We start from the raw sequence: 21,750 nt of genomic DNA, 5'->3' as shown, positions 1-21,750 counted from the left end.
TCTGCCTCCCGAGTGCTGGGATTAAAGGCGTGCGCCACCACCACCCGGCAATAATTACATCTTATAGAAAGAAAAACATGGTATATATGAATACTTTTTCAAAGCTTTTTATAAAACCTATTTTAATCCATGATTTTAAAGTGAACCACGTTCTTCTTCTGAGGGAAGCTTTAAAATTAAGCCGTCTTGCAAAGCAGTTGCTCAGTGCCTTTTCTATGCACTGTAGCATCCTCTGTCAAGAATGAGAAGGTGATCATTTCCTACAGCTGAGAATTGGGGTTTTAGGAATTGGTGGTGGCATGGCCGGGAGAGGGCTTCAGATGTCCATCTTGTGGCTGGGAAACAATGGCGAAGAAACCTCATTATCAAGGAGCACTCAGCGTTTAAGTGAAGATCTGAAGCCTGAAGTACTGGTGCCAGCTTTGGGTGGAGGGCTAGAACCATAGTGTAAGAGGACCCTTCTTTATAATCTACTGGGCAGGGTTTTGTTTTTTCAATTTTTTTAAAAAAAGTTTTTATTTTTTATGTTTTTTTTTTTTTTTTTTTTTTTTTTTTTTTAATGTGCATTGGTGTTTTGGCACGGAACTGGAGTTGTGAGCTGCCATGTGGGCTCTGGGAATTGAACCCGGGTCCTCTGGAAAAGCATTCAGTGCTCTTAATCTCTGAGCCATCTCTCCAGCCCCCAACTGGGTGGTTTTAATGAACTATTTTGTTTTTGTTGTGGAGAATTGGAGGCAAGAAAAACAGACAAATGAGTCAAAGGTGAGGTATCTTTGGAAAATTTAATTGGACCATATTTTCTTTCTTTGCTGAAAACATCATATATCTGTAGACATTATGGGTTCCATAGCTTACAAAGGGTAGTGGTTTTCCCACAGTTACATACTGTACCCAAATTTCTATAGAAAGGTAAGACAATTCCAATCTTGCTTTTGAGTATTTCCTAAAAGATGCTCTAAGGTTCCTCACAATGGCAAGTAATGCAAAGTAAGGCGTCAATTCTCTCCCTCACACATTTAGTGCAACAGAGGGACAGGAAGGAAGACTAGTTACGTCAGTGCTAGTACCTGGGGACTGGTGCTGGGTCTTCTGAGGCACATCCCTGCACTGAGGTGCTGACACTCCCCCGCACTGAGGAACCTGAGGTGGGTCAATACTGAGCAGCCTGTCACAGCCAAGCAGGACTGTCACAGCAGAAAGGGGACTTGGAGTTGTCTGGTTCTTGGTGTTCACGGGGCTACTGGCCGTCACGTGTAGCAAAGGAAGAGGGCCAGAGCATGACCCCAGGTCTCCCACTTGGCACTACAGTACCACTGGTTCACGTCAGTGGGCCTTCCAACATCTGCACTGAAAGAAAGTTAAAAGTGCCTTTACCAATTCCTGTGTCAGATTACTAGAATGAAATGCAATCATTTGATTTCTCCTCCAGGTGAAAACAGCTCCCTTGTAATATACTCTGGGTAGTGGGTATCCGCCATGTCGATTCCCTGGTGCACAAATTTAACTGTATCATTTGCACAGCATTCTCAGTTTTCAAACTTGTTTCCTTAAAAAAAATAGGATAAGGCAACCAAATTGAACTAATTTGGACTGCAGAAAAACATCCGGAACATCAGCCTTCATCTTCTCAAGTGTTAAGAGCTCATGATTAAAAGGTAATCAACGAGTCTCTTCTCTAACAGGAAACAATGCAGTGACTGTCAATAAACGCACCTCTAGTAAACACAGGGCCCCTCATAAATATAAAATTAAATTCTTTTGAGGAATAGTTTTCTGACTTTAATATTTGGGATTTACACTTATTCTTTATATTTTATAGTAAAAAATTTATGGTCTTGGTTTCTTTATATTCATACACAAATGACTTCATCTCAGCAGGCTCTCATGTACAGATGGCAGACTGGGCTATTCAGCTTATTTCAGAAGGGGACGGTGGCCACATGGCTCGTGCTCTTAGAATCCTTGCAAAAACTCCTGCAGCTGGGTGACAATCTCCGTGTCCACTGTCTCCATAAGGGACTGGAAGCCTTGCTCTCCCAGGATCTCCTGCTGGGCCTTGAGCTTCTCATAGATGAACTGCTGTAGTGACACTGTGTGCACAGGGTCCTTCAGGGCCAGCTGGGGACAGAGAAGGCAGACAGCGTCAGAGAAGACGGACAAACACCTCCCACATGTGCCTTCCTATGCTCTCTAATCTCTCCACAGCAACAAAACCACTGCTTTTCTGAAACTCTGAAGGTCTCCTGCAGACAGTGTGCGGGGCCTCTGACTGTAAGCTGCTCTGATGTGCCCAGTTTCTCAAGAACTGAGGACTCACCCAATTAAAGTGGGGGACTCTAGTAAAAAGCATCCTACAAGGAAGAGAGCCCACTGGAGGGTATCACTCCCTCTCCTTAGGACGATCAGAGAGTCCAACAGCAGCTTGGCCATACCCTCAGGGAGCAAGGAGACACTATTTGTCCTAGCTTATACAACACCATTTAATCTGTGCCTGTGTTTTTGGTTGGGGGGGGGGGAATCAAAATTTGGTCTTCCCCCAGACCCACAATGGTATTTGGAAAACAAAAGAATTAAAGGTTTAATTAATCTTTTCTATGCCCGTAGAGTACACATACATATACACATATAAGCTGCACATTAGTACACTTCTTCACCTTTATATTATCACAAAATTCTTTCTGAACATATGTTGAGATTTCTAAATTGATGCCATCTTTTTTACCTACTATAATATGTAAACACAACCACAGTGTAAACAGTTTTGTCTGTGACTTTGCTGACCATTCCACCACAAACACTGCTCTGCGTTACTGTCTAAGCAGCCTCTCTTTACACTTCAGCTTCTTCTGTTTAAAGCAGGTCTCAGGCAGCCAAGGCTAGCCGCACACTACACAATGTAGCTGACGTTGGCCTTGAGCTCCTGCTTCGATCTCCAAGCACTGGGACTGTAGGCGTGTGCCACTATGCTCAGAACTTCATCTTGGTTTTTTTTTTTTTTTTTTGGATACCTATTCCCATCCATTTCAGAAGAATCACTAGGACATCGCAATTTTATGACTCCTGATATATACTATCAGCTTGTTTTCCCTATGATTTCTATCAATATGGAAGATAGAACAGTGTTTAGTTGCTAACACTGTGATATTATTTAAATGATTTATAGAATTGTAATAACAACACAGTATTAGTATAAGCTGAGCATTTATTCCACCATCAATGATCTTGAACATGTGCATGACTTTCAATAAAGTGTGTGAGTGTCTTGCCCATGTAGCAGAATTCCAGCCATAACTGCTGTTTGAGTTGTATAAATAGGTGTTAAAATCCAACTGTGACAAAAAGATATAGGCACCACGAAATTTAAATTAGGCTCCATTACCAAAGCAGAGTATATAACAAATCCAAGATAAAGCTGTCAATACGCATTTCCCAGCAAGAGAGACAGGAGAGAGCAGTGCGGACATAACCTCATCCCTGAGCTGAAGACGTCATTCTCCAGCACACACAGAAGCTCAAGGTGTGCATCTGAAAACTGTTGTGGAATATGACCTTAACTATGTAAAGGTGTGTTACACTTGTCTAGGCTGCTGCTGTTTAATTCTGTAAAGGTGTGTTGCTGTTTCACCTTGCCTGCCTAATGGATCTGACTGGTCTAATAAAAAGCAGTAGAGGGATGGGCGGGGCCGGTGGGCAGAGAGAATAAGTAGGAGGAGGAGGAGGAATCTCAGCTGGAGCAGAAGAGAATGATGGAGAAAGAGGGGGATGCCAGGGACCAGCCAGGCAGCCACCAGCCAGCCAGAAACAGAGGAAAAAGCTCCAAGGCAAAAAATAGATGAAGAGAAACAGGTTAAATTAAGTTATCAGAACTAGTGGGACAAGCATAAGATAAGATCGAGCATTCAGAACCAATAATAAGTCTCTGTGTTGTAATTTGGGAGCTGGTTGGTGACCCAAAGAAAGCCAAGTACAGAAAAACATTTGCTATCTGGGGGTGGAGAGATGGCTCAGCAGTTAAGAACATTTGCTGCTCTTGTAGAAGACCCCAAATTTGGTTCCCAGTACCAACATGGCAGCTCACAGTCATCTGAAATTCTAGTTCCACCAAGCATGTATGTGGTATACTTGCATACACACAGGCAAAAGAGTCATACAGATACATAAATCTAAAAACATTCTTTAAATATTTGCTTTCTTAAGTAACCTATGGTAATGATCAGCATTATTTTAATTATAAAAATATACCTATTGAGATAGACTATATTGACTTTACAGAAACATAATGAATTATTCATAATGAAACTGACAGCTCTGGGCAAAAGCAGCTGAGCTTAAAACTGATGCTCAAGTCCCCCCAACTAGTGACCAGCAACTGTGACAGAGCCTGCAGTCATCATAAAAGTCCCCCAACTAGTGACAGAGCCTGCAGTCATCATAAAAGTCCCCCAACTAGTGAGAGAGCCTGCAGTCATGAGAACTGAGACCTTAAAGTCACTGAGAGCATTTCAAAGAATGTAACTATTATCATTATGTAAATAAAGGTATTTAATGTCTTCAATAAACACAGAAAGTGGCAGGTTTCATTACACCACTTTTTTTTTTTTTGGTTTTTCGAGACAGGGTTTCTCTGTGTAGCTTTGTGCCTTTCCTGGAACAGATATTTATGTCCTGTAATACTGGAGTAGCAATAAAAAGGATTTTAAAGGATAGTTAAGTCTTGGCCTCGAACTCACAGAGATCCGCCTGGCTCTGCCTCCCGAGTGCTGGGATTAAAGGCGTGCGCCACCGCCGCCTGGCAGCCATGTCCTTTTCAACACCTCTTTCTTCTCTCTAGTTGCTTCCCTTTCTAGTTTCATCATTTATACCCACACCTACACATCGAAAGTTAGGTCACAGCTAGTGAGATAGCTCAGGGGGCAGACACAATTGAGTCCCCATCAGACACTTTGAAAATCTATTTTTACTATTTCTTGACTATCTGGGATGTACTCTGAATATTCTCTCAAAACAAAGATGTCTGTTACTTACAGACCCAGAAACTGATAAACTTGCAGTGTCTCTTTTTCAGACTTGTTAACGTTTTTAAGAACTAGCATTGTTGCTGTTACTGCTATTGTTGCAGGTGTGTGGTCTGTGCCTATGTGTGAGTTCAGGTGTGCTTGTATATACAGAAGCCAGAAGTTGATGTTGGGCATCTTCTTCTGTGAGCGTCCCACACTACTTTCTCAAACAAGGTCTCTCTGCACCTGGAGCTCATCATTTCTCCTGGACTGGCTGGTCAATGGGCTCCAGGGACCCACTTGTCTCCTTCCTCCCAGCGCTGGGTTTACAAACACACACGCTGACAAAACCTACCTTTCCTGTGGATGCTGGATCCACACTCAGGTCCACATGCTTGTGGGGCAAGCACTTTACCCACTGAGCCACTTCCCAGCCCCATTACATTCCTAATGAAGACGGCTATTTACCTCCACATTCAACCACGTACCTTTTCTGAGTTTACAGTTACAGTATCATGACCTGAACTGTACCCACCTCAGCGCACTTGTTCAAGCCCTTTCTCCAACCCAGATGACTGTTTTCAGAGATACCGACCTTGAAGGGGTGACTATGTTTAAGTACTCTCTTCTACTTCGAGTTTTACCTGTTTCTCTGTGGCTACCTATCAATTTTCTAAAACATTTCCAAAATTCTTAAACTTTCAAAGTTCACTGGATACTGCAAGCTCTCCTAATTCTGTATTTAGTGAAGACTATGAGCCCGACAGATGCTAACCAGAATCCTGTCAGTGTGCAAAGCCCGAGCTTTTCTTTGCAGAGGGTAGACCACAATTTCTGTGTGATAAGCTTACTACAGAGTCAAACCCTGTCTCAGTGAACGCTATGGAAAAATTTGGAACAACCCTTTGGGAACTAAAATCCCAAGTGAATTCATAAAACTTTCACAGAAGACTGTATACTTATTTTCAAAAGATTTAAGTAGAAAATAAACTAAATTGTTTTTGGGGGGCAGGGGGGAGCATTTTCGAGACAGAGTTTTCTCTATGTAACAGTCTCAGCTGTCCTGGGACTCGCTTTGTAGACCAGGCTGGCCTTGTAATCACCACACCGCCTGCCTCTGCAACCTACCTCCCCCAGTGCTGGAATTAAAGGCGTGCACCACCACTGCCTGGCTCAAGACTAAACATTTTTAAAAGCTCCTGAAGCAATCTTTTTTTAAAAAAATAAATTTCAGCAGTGTTAAAGATCGAACTTATAATCCTGTACACGTCAGGCAAATATTCCATCAATGAATCCCTTCTCCCCCCGGCCCCCATCCCAACTAGCATTTCTGGCATCACCTCGCCTACCCCCAGGGCCTCTAGCTGTAGCCACTAAGAATACCTACTGCACGCATGTGTTGTCAGTACTCAGGCAGATGCTTAGTCAGCCCAGGGTCCTACTGCCCCGTACTTCACTACATAATCTATGTCCATGAGCTGCTGCTGTGCAAGTCTCTATAGCATACACTAAGCACCCATTAAAAGTGAGCTCCACCCATCCCCCCCCCCCCCCCCCCCCCCCGCCGCCGCCGCCATTGTCCTTTCAAAGGCAGGTCTTCACAAACCCCCTCTTCACACCCTTCCAATAAACTTCTAACGTGGTTCACTCTTGCCGCCACTAACCTACATTTGATGCCGTGAGACTCGGCAGGCCCTCCTGGCGCCCTCAGGTGCGCTGGAACCCTGGACCTAGTCCACTACGACAGCATTTTCCAACTACTTGACCACTGGGCCTCTCCATACAACATCGGCTATGATTGGTGAGCCTCCCTTCTCCTGGTCAGTGTAAATGCTTCCCTGGACCCGTGGGAATGACCATTGATGTTCCTGTGCCCCACTGGTGTCCTTGGAGGCGGGGAATCCCCAGCCACTGTCTTCAAGGCTACAGCTGGCCCCCTTCGCGACAAGCACCTCTGGCCATTTCCCACAAGTGAACCCTTGTTTCTCTACCGTGGTTTCTCGGCATGTCTTTCTGGCTCAGCCCTGGCCCCTGCTCTGTGTTTAATGAATCACTGAGCAGACTGAACCTTCTCAATCCATCTTGCTTAATTTCTGGGATGCTAGAAATTCTAAGCCATTGACTGCATCTTACTTTTCTGCCTCATTCATGGGTAATACATCTAGCAACATAAGCCCAACATCTCCCCTACGATGTCTTTTAGAAACCTCAAACATTTACGCTTAATGCTCGATTTAAAGGTTCTAAACTCATCTGCCTTTGCACTCAGACATGGTCCAAATACCCATTAGATAGCCAGTCAAAACGTCACCTAACAGCAGTTTAGACCCTGATATTTTACGGGACCTTTCCAACTTCTGCCGGCAGACAGGTAAATGGAAGGAGTTGCCTTATGTTCAAACTTCCTTTTATCTCGGCGCCAAACTCTCTCGTGTTTCGTGTTTCCACTTCACCCACCCACGTCCTCCTAGCTGTGCAGTCTGAACTAGAAGAACCCTCCACTACTCTGGACCCTGCTAACGAACCCCTACTGTTCTGACCTCTACATACAACTGCTCCTTAAGCTCCTCCAGCCCCTTCCTCCTCTCCAGTAAGGGGCCATTCCAACCTCCTGACTCTCACACCTACTTTCAACCTCCTGTTACCCGTTCCTGTGCCACTCAAGGACCCCACCATCTCTCCCTACCCAACCCAACCCAGCCAGTTCTCCCTTTGTGAGAGGTCACCAGAGAGAATGGACTGGTTAAGGTACGTGTCCCCTTCTCACTAGCTGAACTCTCTCAGATAGAAAAGAAACTGTGGTCCTATATGTCTAACTCTGCCTCTTTCACAAAAGAATTCCAATATATCATCCCTTTTCATGATCTAGACATGATTTCATCTAACAACCTACTTCCTGAGGAACACAGGTGAGTTTGGGAACAGGCCAGAGCACATGCAGACAAAATTCATCAAACTAATGCAGCACATCTGCCTGGGGCCAAGATGGTCCCCAACCAGGACCCCCATGGGACTATAATAACCCATGGGGTGCTCTAGCCAGAGACCAGTTTACAACCTGCCTCCTGCTGGTCTCCATAAGGCTGCCCTTAAACCAGTTAACTATGAGAATCTCCAAGAAATCATCCAGGACAGACAGGAAAATCCATCTTAGTTCCTAGAGCATCTCACAAAGGCCCTCTTACAATATACTAATCTAGACCCCCCAAAAACCTGAGGACAGTGACCTATCTCTTTTCCCAGAGCTTCCCCAACATTAGGGCAAGCTTAAGCGTCTGGAGAGAGAGCCTCTAACCCCACAGGCAGAAGTCTTAGCACTGGCCTTTAAGGTGTACCATGGGAGACATGAGAAAGCCTGTAAACAAAAATACCAAATGCTGGCCAAGGTCATTCGATCAGCCTCCGCAACTGCCCAGGCTCCCTTGCCCCCTAGGGCTCGAGGACCACTGAGTTCCTGCTTCACATGTGGTCAGGAGGGTCACTGGGACTGCGTTTGTCCTAATCCCCACAGGCTACCCGGCCATGTCCAAAATGCCACCAAGAAGGACACTAGTCTGTTGACTGCACCTTGTGGCATGGGAACGTCAAAAACAGACCACCCTCCAGCCAAACTTTTAGGCCTGGCCATGGACGACTGAGGGGACCCAGGCTCACTTGACCTGACCACTGTCAACTCTGACAGGGAGCTCCAGGTAGTCATCATGGGATCAGGGCGGCCCATCTCCTTCCTCTTGGACACTGGGGCCACTTACTTGTTCCTGTGGGAATTTTGGGGATCCACTTCTCCTTCCCATTTCCCTAATGTTGGGGTATGGAGACAACCTTAGCTACCATAACAGACTCTGTCACTTATTTGTATTTTCAGGGGATATTCCTCTCACCTACTCCTTTTTCATTGTGCCAACCTGTTCTGTACCCTTACTGGGAAGGGATCTTTTAGCCAATGTGGGAACTTTTTTTAAATTTTCTTTTACTGTTTTCTGTTTTTATTTTATTTTTTAAAAAAAAGTCCTAAGTTGGATTACACCATGCCCAGTTTAAATTCTTTTTCCTTTTTTTTACGCTTTATAAAATCTTTATTGACAAATAATTCACATAGTATACAATTTGCCTGTACGATTATATCGACTTTAGTCCAGCATCCTCATAGGCCCATGACACCATCACCACTTTCTATTTTAGAACATCGCTGTCTTCAATTTCATACACACATATAATGTATGGTGATTACATTCCACCTTATTTTTTAAATGAACACAGTATTTGCAATTGTAACCATTTTTACGTTCACAATTCAGTGGCATGAATTATATTCAAGATATTAATTACACTTATGATGTTAATTACATTTGTGGTATTCACTGATTACATTCGCAGTATTCATTCAATAACTATATTTATGATATGATTTATTACATTCATGATATTATGTCCTGATACTACCTTAAGTTCCAGAGGACACCAAGATCAACTGCCTTGTCTCCAATTCCAGAAGACTGAGGCTTCACCCCACAACCGTACTCAACTCTACTGGACTGGGAACTCCATATGTTTTCCTTCCTGACCCCTCTCCACATTCTGTCTCTACTAATCACACCATTTCATCAATTTCCTCTCTATGTATCCCCTGTCTCTACTAGTCACACCATTTCATCAATTTCCTCTCTATGTATCTCCAATGACATATTCAAAATCCCTAATTAAACTAATTAGCTGTTGTTATAGAACTACCAACCATTAGCCACAGAGCTGGAAGTGTAAAGACTATCAGACATTCCTGGGTGGTAAGAAACAACACCACCCCAGATATATACACACCCTAGACTCAAAAAGGAGATTTTTCACAGATTTCAATGTAACTCTTTACTATTGACTGCCCTCAGCAATCAACCACTTGTATCTCCTGAGTTAAGGTTATGCCATGGTGATGGGGAAGGAACAGGTGCTTTAAGGGTTGTTTATGTGAGGATAGGGATGCTTAACTGGTGATAAAAAGAAAGTGATTTGAGATGTATAAAAAATGAAACATGTTCCAGATTACTCTTCCTCACTGTGTTACTGTCCATAACTTTAATACTAGTGATAGAATTCTGACAGGCTATTAATCTAGCTCTGGCAGAGAACTACTCATTATACTACACCACCATATTACCATAGCCACAAGCTCAGGATTGTAAATTCACTTTGGTTGTTTATGTGTCTAAAACTTATCTCTTTTGTAAAAATTCCTGTAAGCTCCAGGGAGTCGACTTGGAATTATTCAAATGAGTCAGATTTACTCGAGATCAGCACCATCCCACCTCTTCCTGGTCTTGGGACTCCCCCTCCCTTGATTACCAGGATCTAAGGAAAAAAATATTTTCCCCCTAAACTTAACTTTATCTGATTTACTGATGCCCTGCCAGCATCTTGCCAGGTCCAAAAGGTACCAGACAGTTCCACAGAGTCTAGACAGCAGTGAAACAACCAGCTACCCGAGGACATGGCCAGCACCCCAGTTTTCTGAAGTCCTCCAGAAACGACCAATGCCCCAAGTCAACAGGAAGCAGTCTTGAGAATCCTATGCCTTCATTTCCTGCCCCACTCACTATCCCTAACTCACTTTTTATAATATACAAAAGGGAGGAGGAATGTTAGCATTTCTGGCATCACCTGACCTACTCCCTAGGGCTCCCAGCTGTAGCCCTAAGAATACCTTCTGCACACATGCATTGTCAGTATTCAGGCAGATGCTTAGTCAGCCCAGGGTCTTAGGGCTGTATGTCACTATGTAATCTATGCACATGTGCTGCGTGGCTGTGTAAGTATCTGTACACATGCGCTAAGCTCCCTTTAAAAGTGAGCTCCGCCCGTGGACACCCCCCCGCAACTCTCCACCACTTTCCTTTCAAAGGCAGGCCTTCACAAAACTCTCTTCACACCCTTCCAATAAACTTCCAACATGGGTTCGTTGTACCTTGTGGTTCGTTCTCACTGCTGCTAAATTACAACAGTCCCATCCTCATTTTTCAGACACCCCCATCTGGCCTTATGTTGGCTAGCTAGCCTTAAGCTCAGATCTCATCATTCCTGGGGGTTGGAGTGAGGTTCTCACCTTTTAAGCTAGTCATTTTAGCTCTATACATTTAATTCTATTTAACTCTCCTCTGACTTGATAGAAAGTTTTCAGAGATTCTGTCTTTATTTCACAGAGGAGTTTCTGAGGTAGTCTCATCTAACTACATCCTTACTAGGTAATGTAGGTGTCTTTTCTTTCTAAAATCACTCTTTCCTCCACTATCTAAACATTTAATGTCTTTTTGATTTGTTTTCCTCTTCAGAATTCTAAAAGATTCTCCAAAACCCAGGTCAAGGTCCAGCTATAAAAGGGAACTTTTATACAGTTTGCTTCCTTTAACTAGTTTTTTGCTCGTATATTTCAGCAACACACTGTTAAATAAGTATTAACTAATTGACTACGATGTTAAGCTCTCTTCATGGCTGATCTATTAGTTTTCTTGGACTCTTCTGGTGTGAATGAAAAGCTCAATGACTTAACTTTAATCCCGTCTTAGCCAATACCTAAACTGTGGCCACCTGTGTGCTCTCTCGTTCTGTCACATGGAGTAGGAATTCCGCCTTTCCCTTCCTGCAGATTAACTATTACCCAGCGGGAATGTGAGCAGCATGTCTCTGCCCCTGCTCAGGGTGGCTACTGAACCACCACCATTATGCACCTGCCCTAGATTCCAGCTAGGGAAAGTCATGTTGAAGCTGAGTGTTTCCTGTTGTCTGGAGTATCTCTGCTGGAGAGTTCCATACTCAACGCCACACAACATGCCTTTTTATCTCAAAGATTTTCAAGGTTTCAGAATACCACTTTAAATTGTTTCTATAAAAAAAAAAAAAAACCAACCCACATTCTTCCTATTGTGGGATGGGGGAGACATGGGCATGCCACAGCACACTGTGGAGATCAGAGGACAACCTGCAGCTAATATGTTGGTTCTCTACTCTCCTTCTGGGGTTCGAACTCAAGGCTTTGTGACGCTCTCCTTCCTGAGTCAACTCACCAGCCACCCCCAAGACTTCAATTTACTTCCATGCCACTCGTTCCCTGACTAGACTGACTGCTGTGTCTGCTCTATTGGTGGTGTTTCAGCACTTTTCTATCTCCTATCTCCTAACAAAAACTACCGCATGTCCTTCCTTACTTCCATTTTCCTAAGGTTAACTTTTCTTTGTTTCACATTTTGAAGTTTTGAACTCACTTATTTCATTCTGTTTCATTTAATAATGACTATAGGCTTTATGTAATTGAGCTACATCCACATGCTTTCATGTCTCACTGTTTCATGTCACCTGGTTTAGAATTGCAAGCTGTCCTTTAAAATAAGGTTTAAAAACTTTACGTGACATGATAAACATTTTCTCAGCCTTTAATTTCTAGCCTTACCTCATTGCTGTCAGATGATATGACTTATACTACTACTAATTTGAGAACCTAGAGGTTTTCTTCATGCTCTGTTTTTGTAATATTTCATGAACACTGGCATCTTCTGGAATGAGGTATGACTTTTTGTATACAGCCATTAAATTAAGTTTATTGATTATACTCTTCAGCTCTATCACCACAAACCCACGTGATCTTGGGTTCAGCCACACACATGAACCACAAGACTACCACAGGCTAGCCTTAATATCAGTTCACTGAGAAAGTCCTAGGAATGAAGTGATTTCATAACAATGAGAGGCAAGAAAACAGGATAAATTTCATACCAAAAAGCTGTTAGAAACATGGAAATATTTTTAAGATCTTACAAAAACATGCTACTGTTTAAGATGGCTCCTTAGGTCTAACACAGGCATTTTTGTTTCATTCTGTAGCTCAGGATGGCTGTGTTCTTCCTGCTTCAGACTAAAAGCATGTTTACTATACCCAGTTTTAGCAGTAATTTCCAGTAATGGAGTTAGAGGTAACATCACCTCTCTACATTAAAATAAAAACCAATTTCATCATGTTAAATAAACTAATTAAATAATCAAGAGTAAATAAATTATTAATATAGTTATCATTTACCATTCTTTCATAGTACTTTAGCTAATTAATTTATTAGCCTAATTAATAATGGAAAATATTGTCTCTTGCTATTCAGTTTACCATTTAAGTAGAATGACTATGCAAATAAAATGGGATATTCAGAGATGTGTTAAATGGACTGATGTTACTGATTTAGAAAACAAGTCTGCTAGATATTTAAGTATGACTATTTGGCAATATCTTTGATTCTATCATTCCTCAGGAATATAGCAAATACCATGTTTGCCAACTCTGAAAGAGAATATAGCATAAAACCAAAGATTTGCCACAGTACATTGATCCTACTATGCAGCGATACCAAGCAGTGCGATCAAATGGAAGAGAAGCAATGAAGGAAAATTAAATTGCTAGCTGTAATCTAAATGTTACCTTTGAATATGCTGGGTTCTCTGATTGTTCTCACCCTTGTTTCTGAGTCAGAGCCTCACTGTGTAGACCAAGCTGGCCTCTAAACTAAGATCTTCTTGCTTCAAGCTCCCAAGTGTTGAATGTAAGTGTAGGTGCACACCACCACACCCAGCAGAATATCATTGATGCCTGTCTATAAGCTTATTAAGGGAACTAAGAAACTTGAATGTTACAAGTAAGAACCATTCACAGGCAACACTGGCTCCCTTACAGCTCCTTATTACTCCAATGGCTCTAATGGTTCCAAGAAATGAGATCACTTAGCAAATCACATGAGACTCTCTTGATCAATACATTTAACAAGACAAGAAGTCAGGGAAGGAACTGAGAGGTACCAGGTGCTACAAATAGGAACTGCTGAGTGAGGATCTAAAAAGGCAAGAGTCAGTGCTTTCACACTGGAGGTCTCAGGACTGAACTCAGATCTGTGTGCTTGCAAGGCAAGGGCTTCTCCAAGTAATAAATCACAAGTTTATAAACTGCAGAATATGACGGGGGAACTGGAGGAGTGAAAGCTTCTCTTTTTGACCATCTGCTGACATAACAAGATTGCTGAAGAATCTGCAATATTTTAGGACCTGAAATAACTCACTACCTCTGGGAAAGGGATACTAGTTCCATGACTATTTAGCTTGTTTGCTGGAGAGCTCAAAATGGTTTCACAAAATTTAAGAGCTGTGTAGATACTTTAATAGGCAGGTGGCACTCAACACAAGTCTACAGCAATGCCTGTACTACTAAATGATGTGAGAAGCCAAATGCAGACTTAAAACAACAGCTTTAAAAATGTAAGTTACATATTGTATGAGAGAAAAAAAAAGAAAGAAACTTTTTAAAAAAGCAAATTTCATCTAAAAGAACAAGAAATCTGAAAGCTCAATAGAAAACAACACTACTTAAGCATCTCAAAATACATGAGATGAATACAATCTCACTACTCATCCTCCTTCAGGGCAGTTTCCGAAAATCACAGAGAACTGAGCATACCAAGATTTAACCCACATAAAAATGGAACCACTGGATATCTACAATGCACTCAAGATTTAAAACTATAAATAAGTTTGTGCCAATTCCTTAAAAAAAAAAGTCTTGCTTTTTGTTTAAGGATCAAATTCATGTGAAATGAGACTGTTTCAGAATCAGTTACCAAGCACTGTTTGAAAGGGGTACACCTGACTACCCAAGGTCAGTTTCCTAAACAGAGACCACCAATCTCCAGCTCCTACAGTGTAGGAGGAGTGAGTTTGAGGCCAGCCAGAGATACACAGTGAGACCGTAGCTCAAAACAAACGATTTTACACTGAACCATGAAAAGAGGCTGTCCTACATAGCTGAACTAAGGAATCTGAACTGTGCACTATGACAGACAGAGGTAGTGTGACGGAGTTAGAGGGAGGGGCGATGGGCAGGCCGAATACATAAGAGGAAGTAACTGAGCTGGACATGTGAAGAGGAGCAATGGCTCTGCCATGCACTAGTAGGAAGGAGCACATCTGTCATGAACTGAATGGTAAGCGGACGACATCTATACGGGATGGGGTAAGGTCCTGGAGCTGGGAAATGCTATGAAGCCCTCTCCTCCTCTACAGTATGCAGTGTGGCTACATACAATCTCGAATCTTTTCTTGCCAACATTTTTCTGCTCTGATTACAGAAATCAATAAAGTATTCCCTAAATAATGAAAGGAAGAAAAATAAAAGTAAATAGCTGAGTGTGGTAGGTTACACATATTCTTAGGACTTGGGAAATGGACAGAGGAGACTCATTCAAGATCATTCTCAGATATACAGCAAATTCGGGCCAGTCTAGACTAGATGATACCACCCTGCTTAAAAAAGGGGGGGGGGGGCTGAGGATGCAGCCTGCACAGTATCAGGCCTGGTGGTGTGTAGCCACATAATCTTAGCATCCAGGACACAGACACAGGAAGTTCATTATTTCAGTCATCCTTGGCTACACTCGGAAGTTCAAGGTCAGCCTAGGCTACAAGAGGCTCTATTAGAAGGAGTAAGAAAGGAAGCAGGGGGAGAAGGAAATTTAACAAACCTCACTTCCCTTGGTAAAGCGAATGCATTGAAAGCAGGAATCCCTGAGTTTGAGCCCTAGAGAGAACTGCTGGAGAAGTGCAGGTATGAGTACACACGTGGAGTACACATGTGGAGGCTGAGGACAACCTCAAGTATCGACCTTGGAAACACCATTCCGTTCCCCTCCTTGAGATGGGGACGGACCCTCATTGGTCTGGAGCTCACCAATAACGCTGGACTAGCTGGCCTGTAAGCCCCAGACCCTCTTGTCTGTCTTCCCAGCATTGGCGTTGCAAGGATGGAACAATGTCCAGCATTGGCGTTGCAAGGATGGAACAATGTCCAGCATTCTCACATGGGTCCCAGTGCTTATAATGTAAATGATTTGCTGACTGAACCATTCTCCTAGCCTCACAAATCACCTTTTCCCCAGCAGTTGAGTTTTAGAACTAATTTAAAACACACAAAAGTGAAGTGAACACATTCTTTTTGTTTTCAAGACAGGGTTTTACTCGTATGCAGCCCAGGCTAGGCTTGGCTCACAGAACTCCTGCCTTTAGCCTGCTGTTGGTTTATAGACCTGCACCACAGGCCTGGCAAGAATCCCTGTTATCTGAAGAAATTCTGACAGCCAGCATTCTAATTCTCTGAACAGAATGCAATTTTGTTTATCAAAGTCAAAATCATTTAAGACATGGATCTATAACTATTAAAGGATTACAAACTCAAAGATAATTATTTTAGCTTTTAACAAAGCTCTGTAATTTTTAGTCCAATAGGGAAAAAAAAACCCACATCTTGAATCCTCACATCTATTTCTACATTCAATCTCTTGTCCTATGTATTTGGGTTAAATTAACAGAAAAACAAACAAACAAAAAACAAACCACCAGTCCTTTTTAGAAATGTAATTGAAAGAATAGATGTGTAAGAACATTTTAGATCATTACAGGTGCATTTAAAAACATTACTAGCCGGGCGGTGGTGGCGCACGCCTTTAATCCCAGCACTCGGGAGGCAGAGCCAGGCGGAGTTCTGTGAGTTCGAGGCCAGCCTGGGCTACCAAGTGAGTTCTAGGAGAAGCGCAAAGCTACACAGAGAAACCTTGTCTCGAAAAAAAAACAACAAAAAACAAACAAACAAACAAACAAAACAAACATTACTATAAAACTCACAAGTAGTATTTTCTTAAAGGTCAGTTAACAACAAGAAATCTGAAACCATACTGTGAACTTTCCATTCTCTGTTATATTAAAATCTATCTTGCCCTTTGAATAAATTTTTTACCCTTGAATGATTTTTTTAAACATGAATTTAATACTAGTCATTTACAAAATACAGGTCCACTGAGTTATGTAAATGTCAAAAATATTTCACTATCAAAATATTATAAACTTAATATCACTGCTGGATACACGTGAAAAATAAGTAGAAAGCTATCAAACTCAGGGGGATAAAATATATAATTTCCAAAATTCTAATTTTGCCTGATTGTTCAAATTTAGCACTAAGCAATATATACTATTCACTGTTTTCCTTAAGGTGACAGGCTGGCCTTTCAAGAATAATGTATGCCAAATATCCAAGTCTGAATCACTATATTTATGTCAGCTACTCTTTTGTATTTAAATGATGCTGCATGGAAAAAGGATACCAAGTTTTTAGGCTAAACTAGTTTGGTCCTGGAGTTCACTGATAAGCTAATCTGGCTGATCCTGTAGTTCACTGGTTGGCTAGCAAGCTCTAGGAAATTTCCCTAGCACTAGGTTTACCATGTCTGGCGTTTTACATGAGTGCATGGAATAGAACTCAGGTCCTCAAGCTTCTGCAGGAACTGTCTAAAGAACAGCTGCTCAAGACTCATGAGGGGACAAGAATGTAATTCAGTGGCAGAGTAACTGCCTAATAGATATAAGGCCCTGTGTTCAATAGCCAGGATGTGGGGGTGAGATGGAAATTCATTCAAAAGAATTCCATTATATGCAACCATTAAAAGAAATGATGCAAAACAAATTGATATTCATGGAAATATATGTTTGTTGGTTTTGTAATTTTTTTGAAGACAGGGTTTCTCTGTGTAGCTTTGGAGCCTGTCCTGGAACTCGCTCTGTAGACCAGGCTGGGCTCGAACTCACAGAGATCCGCCTGGCACTGCCTCCCAAGTGCTGGGATTAAAGGCATGCGCCATCACTGCCTGGCAGGAAAAATATTCATATATTTATACCTAAGAAACACTTAACAAAACAGTATATATATATATATATATATATATATATATATATATATATATATATATATATACACACACACACACACACACACACACACACACACACACACACACACACTATATCTGGTCTGGAGCTCACCAATTATGCTGGACTAGCTGGCCCTTAAGTGCAAATAAAATACTGGGAAGGGTACACACCACATTAGTAAAGGTTTCCTTGGGAAAACAGTATTTCATATTTGTAATCATTTTATTTGTGATTTTTAAGTTAATATAAGTCACTTACATTTTCAAAATCTCTGTAAAATAATAGCTCCCATATTGACAGCAATGCTTTGACAGGAGGAAGGTGGCAGAAGGGAAAATCAGAAATGAAAACAGAAAAGAGACTTTCCCCATGTGGGGTCCAATTCTTCATCCACAGCCTGGGCGCTTTTATTACACTCAGTCAGTACCACATTGCCACTTTCCAAGTGAACAGCAGTATCTGAACTCAATGATTAGGGTTTTTAGTAAGTATTCAACTAAATAAAGAAGTAACAGTAAGACTGCCTGCAATACTCAAGAACAATACTGGTATCAGCAGGCAATTAGCTTTAAGTTTCAACTAAAATGAACAGACAACATAAAAAAAGACACTTAGGAGCCACTGCTCTATTCAATTCCCAAGCCACAGTCAACAGCCTTGTCTTTTCCAGTGTCTGTGATTGCCCTTACAAAGCCTGCTGGGGGGATCTTGACCTCAATGATATCAAACTATTTTTTGATTAACATTTTAGTTCCATCTAAGGAAAAACTGCTGTCTTAGGAGGGTGTCTAGTTATCAATTCCTGCCTTTATTACATCTCAGTTGGATTACTTCAATTCATTAGTTCCTAGCCTCTCTTTTAATGCCACTGACAACTCTGTAGTTCTTAAAGGCCGACTTGCTTATTCCAAAAGTATTTCTAGGACTTGAGTTACATTCAGTGGTGGTTTAAAGGGTGTGTGCACAGCTAGGGATTAAACCCAGAGTCTTGCTCATGCTGGACAAGTGCCCTATCACAGGACCTTTGGCTTTCTGAGTTGGCATCTCACTGTGTAGTCCAGACTGCCTGGAACTTACAGGCTTCCTGCTTCCACCATGCACCACCAAAGGGGTCTTGTTTGTAAGGAAAGCTAAGTTAAGTTCACAACTGTGAAGTATTTACTATTGCTTATAAAGTCAGTCTTAGATAAAATCATACATTCTCAAAGGGCACTTTGTACATTTCAGTGTCATCTAGATGTAACAGTTGCTTTTTTTTTTTTTTTTTTTTTTTCAAGACAGGGTTTCACTGTGTAGCCCTGGCTGTTCTGTAACTCACTTTGTAGACCAGGCTGGCCTCAAACCCACAGAGAACCGCCTGCCTCTACCTCTCGAGTGCCAGGATTAAAGAGGAGCGTGCCACCATGCTGGCCATGGTTGGCAAATTTTAAGAGAAAAAAAATGCAGACTTTGCAAAACATAGAAACGAGAAAAACCTTCCTTTAAGAAATCAGCTTGTTACTAAGCTAGTAATATTACGAGGCTTTTTAATATGGTATATACACTGTTGATCAAATATACCAGCAGACAGGGATGCAGAAGGGAATACACACTGCAGTCGAGGAAACACTGCTTATAAAGATGAACACTTTGCATATGCTGACTATTGGAAAATGCATTCATGGGATGAACACAAAAGAAAACGTTCCCTTTGGAAGATGGTACTTGACTGCCATTGAGTGGAGGTCAAGAGAAGCAGTTCCTCAACTATAGCAGGTAGGACCACACAGCCAAGAATAAGCACAGAACTGCATGAGTATGAGAATTCAGATTTTTTTTTTACATGTTTATGTATTCTGAAGGATTTAGTCTTTTAATAATTGAGCCTTAAGAGATCTGATTTGGTGGTGTGATAATAAATACATGTGACAACACATAAGTAATGATACATACATATGCAAGTATAGATATGTATGAAAATAACATCATTCAGAATGAGAAACAGTAATTTGTACTTACTATTTTCTAAATGGTTATTTAATATTAAAGCTTAAGAATTATATTGTTGGGGCTCAGCACTTCCTGCTTTTGCAGAGAACGTGAGTTCAGTTCCTAGTACCCACATCAGATGGTACATAACCATCTTTAACTTTAGTTCCAGAGGATTTTGACCTTTGTGAGCACTGCAAATATGTGGCATACACTTACACAGACAAATATACACACATAAAATACAAATAAAATCTTTAAAAAATTTTCAAACAAGGAAATTATGTTGATTTTAGCCAACAATCTGAAGAAATGATTTAAAATATGGAAACGGGGCTGGAGAAATGGCTCAGCAGTTAAGAGCACTGACTGCTCTTCCAAAGAACCAGGGTTCATTTCCCAGCACCTACATGGCAGCTCATAGCTGTCTGTAACCTCAGCTTCAGGGGCCCTGACACCTTTACAAAGACATACACGCAGGCAAAATAACAATGCTCATAAAAAGTTTAAAAAAAATATAGAAAGTAAACTATTAAAAAAAGAAAATATGGAAACAGTCTTTAAGTACAAAATATTCTCTGAACTGCTTTAGTAAAAATTACTATCCCTATAAATGCAATCAGGGCAATAAATACATTAACTTATGCTGCAATAAAAGCTTTACAGATGAACAAGCATTGCTGACAGTTACAGGAGGCAATACCTACTCATAATGGTTTCATATTAATTATTTGTTATAATCAGGAAACAGGTTTCCTGATTATAAAATGGTTTTCCACTAGCACACAGATCCCAGGTATATTATAACTGGGTTTCCCTATTATCTATAATACCTCAAGTTTTATAAGACTATTACGTGCCAAACGCTTAAGAAAAAAAATGATAACTTTCAGGATTTTCCCCCTTTCTGTTTTCTAACATAGGTTATTGCCAAGTAGCTCAGTCTGTCCTTGAACTCTTGGCTCCCCCGACTTTAGCCCAAGTGCTGAGCATGTGTGGATGCCATGCCCAGCACATTCCCCAAGTTTCAAAGGAAAAATCAGATTATAAGCCATAAAGTAACAAATACGAGTGCTTCTATGCTAATGACAGGGCATTAAAGCATATGTTTCAATGAATGAGGTTTCATTCAGTGGGTAAGTTTCCAATACTATAGGTAAACAATCTGAGACAAGGGTCTCCTATGATGCTGCCATGGTTTGAGCAATAATTCACATTGTTGTTGGCTAAAGAAAAACTAGAAAACAAGACGCTGTCTTCCATTAGCATTGAAGTGAAATTTGTTAAGTTTTAAGTAGAGATTGAGTACTTTTTATATTCAACAATATACAACATTGAATCCAATAACCGAAACAGCTACTAAGCCACTACTGATTATAAGATTCAGTGTTATGGTTTGGTACTATAGTGCTTATGTCCCAGTAACCTTATGCAGTACTCTCATGCTGTGTCATAAGAACTGCCATACTTCATCTCCCCAAGGATAAGCACTATACCATTTCACATCTTTACAAAAAGAGTTAGTGCACTTGAGCAAGATGTTCAGACACAGAGACCACAATCCCCAGTCTTTTATCACAGTATATGTAATAATTGTATCTATTTTACAAGTAGTTACTATTGTTCGATTCTTACTATGCTAAGTTTGAATCTTACTAATTCAGAAGCCAAACAGTTTTTAAACACAGAACACATAAGGGTTAAGTACTATCCATGATTCTTAGGCACACACTTGAGGTCTTGGACATATCCCTTAAGGATAGTGGGCCACTGTCTAATGTACCTTTCTCCAGCCTAGTGCTTTTAAGATTTTCTGCTCAGCTCATCTGGAGTCCATTTCAGGAGCTGAAGCTAGATGAGAAAGAGACCAGCCCTGAGATGAACTGTTGGTGCTGGCTCTGCTGATCTTGCAGGCTTGTAGGAGCTCTACAGAATGATCAAGCAGTCTATGGAAAGGCCACTCACTTTTAGCTCCTTATTTCTAGCTATTCCTATGGTTTGACAGACCAGT

General features: G+C 41.3%; 1 protein-coding gene across 1 annotated transcript in view; it reads right to left on the bottom strand.

Moving 5' to 3' along the window:
- Positions 1 to 763: 763 nt before the first annotated feature.
- Ipo11 (importin 11) overlaps positions 764 to 21,750 on the bottom strand; it is a 177,731-nt gene continuing 156,744 nt past the window's right edge. Inside the window, exon 30 of the mRNA XM_059276102.1 lies at positions 764 to 2,118. Coding sequence (XP_059132085.1) covers positions 1,954 to 2,118 — 165 coding nt within the window. The 3' untranslated portion in view covers positions 764 to 1,953. The remainder of the gene's footprint in view (positions 2,119 to 21,750) is intronic.

Source organism: Peromyscus eremicus, chromosome 11 (assembly GCF_949786415.1).
Source record: "Peromyscus eremicus chromosome 11, PerEre_H2_v1, whole genome shotgun sequence".
In the NCBI taxonomy this organism is placed as follows: domain Eukaryota; kingdom Metazoa; phylum Chordata; class Mammalia; order Rodentia; family Cricetidae; genus Peromyscus; species Peromyscus eremicus.
This window is presented reverse-complemented; position numbering and strand designations above follow the sequence as displayed.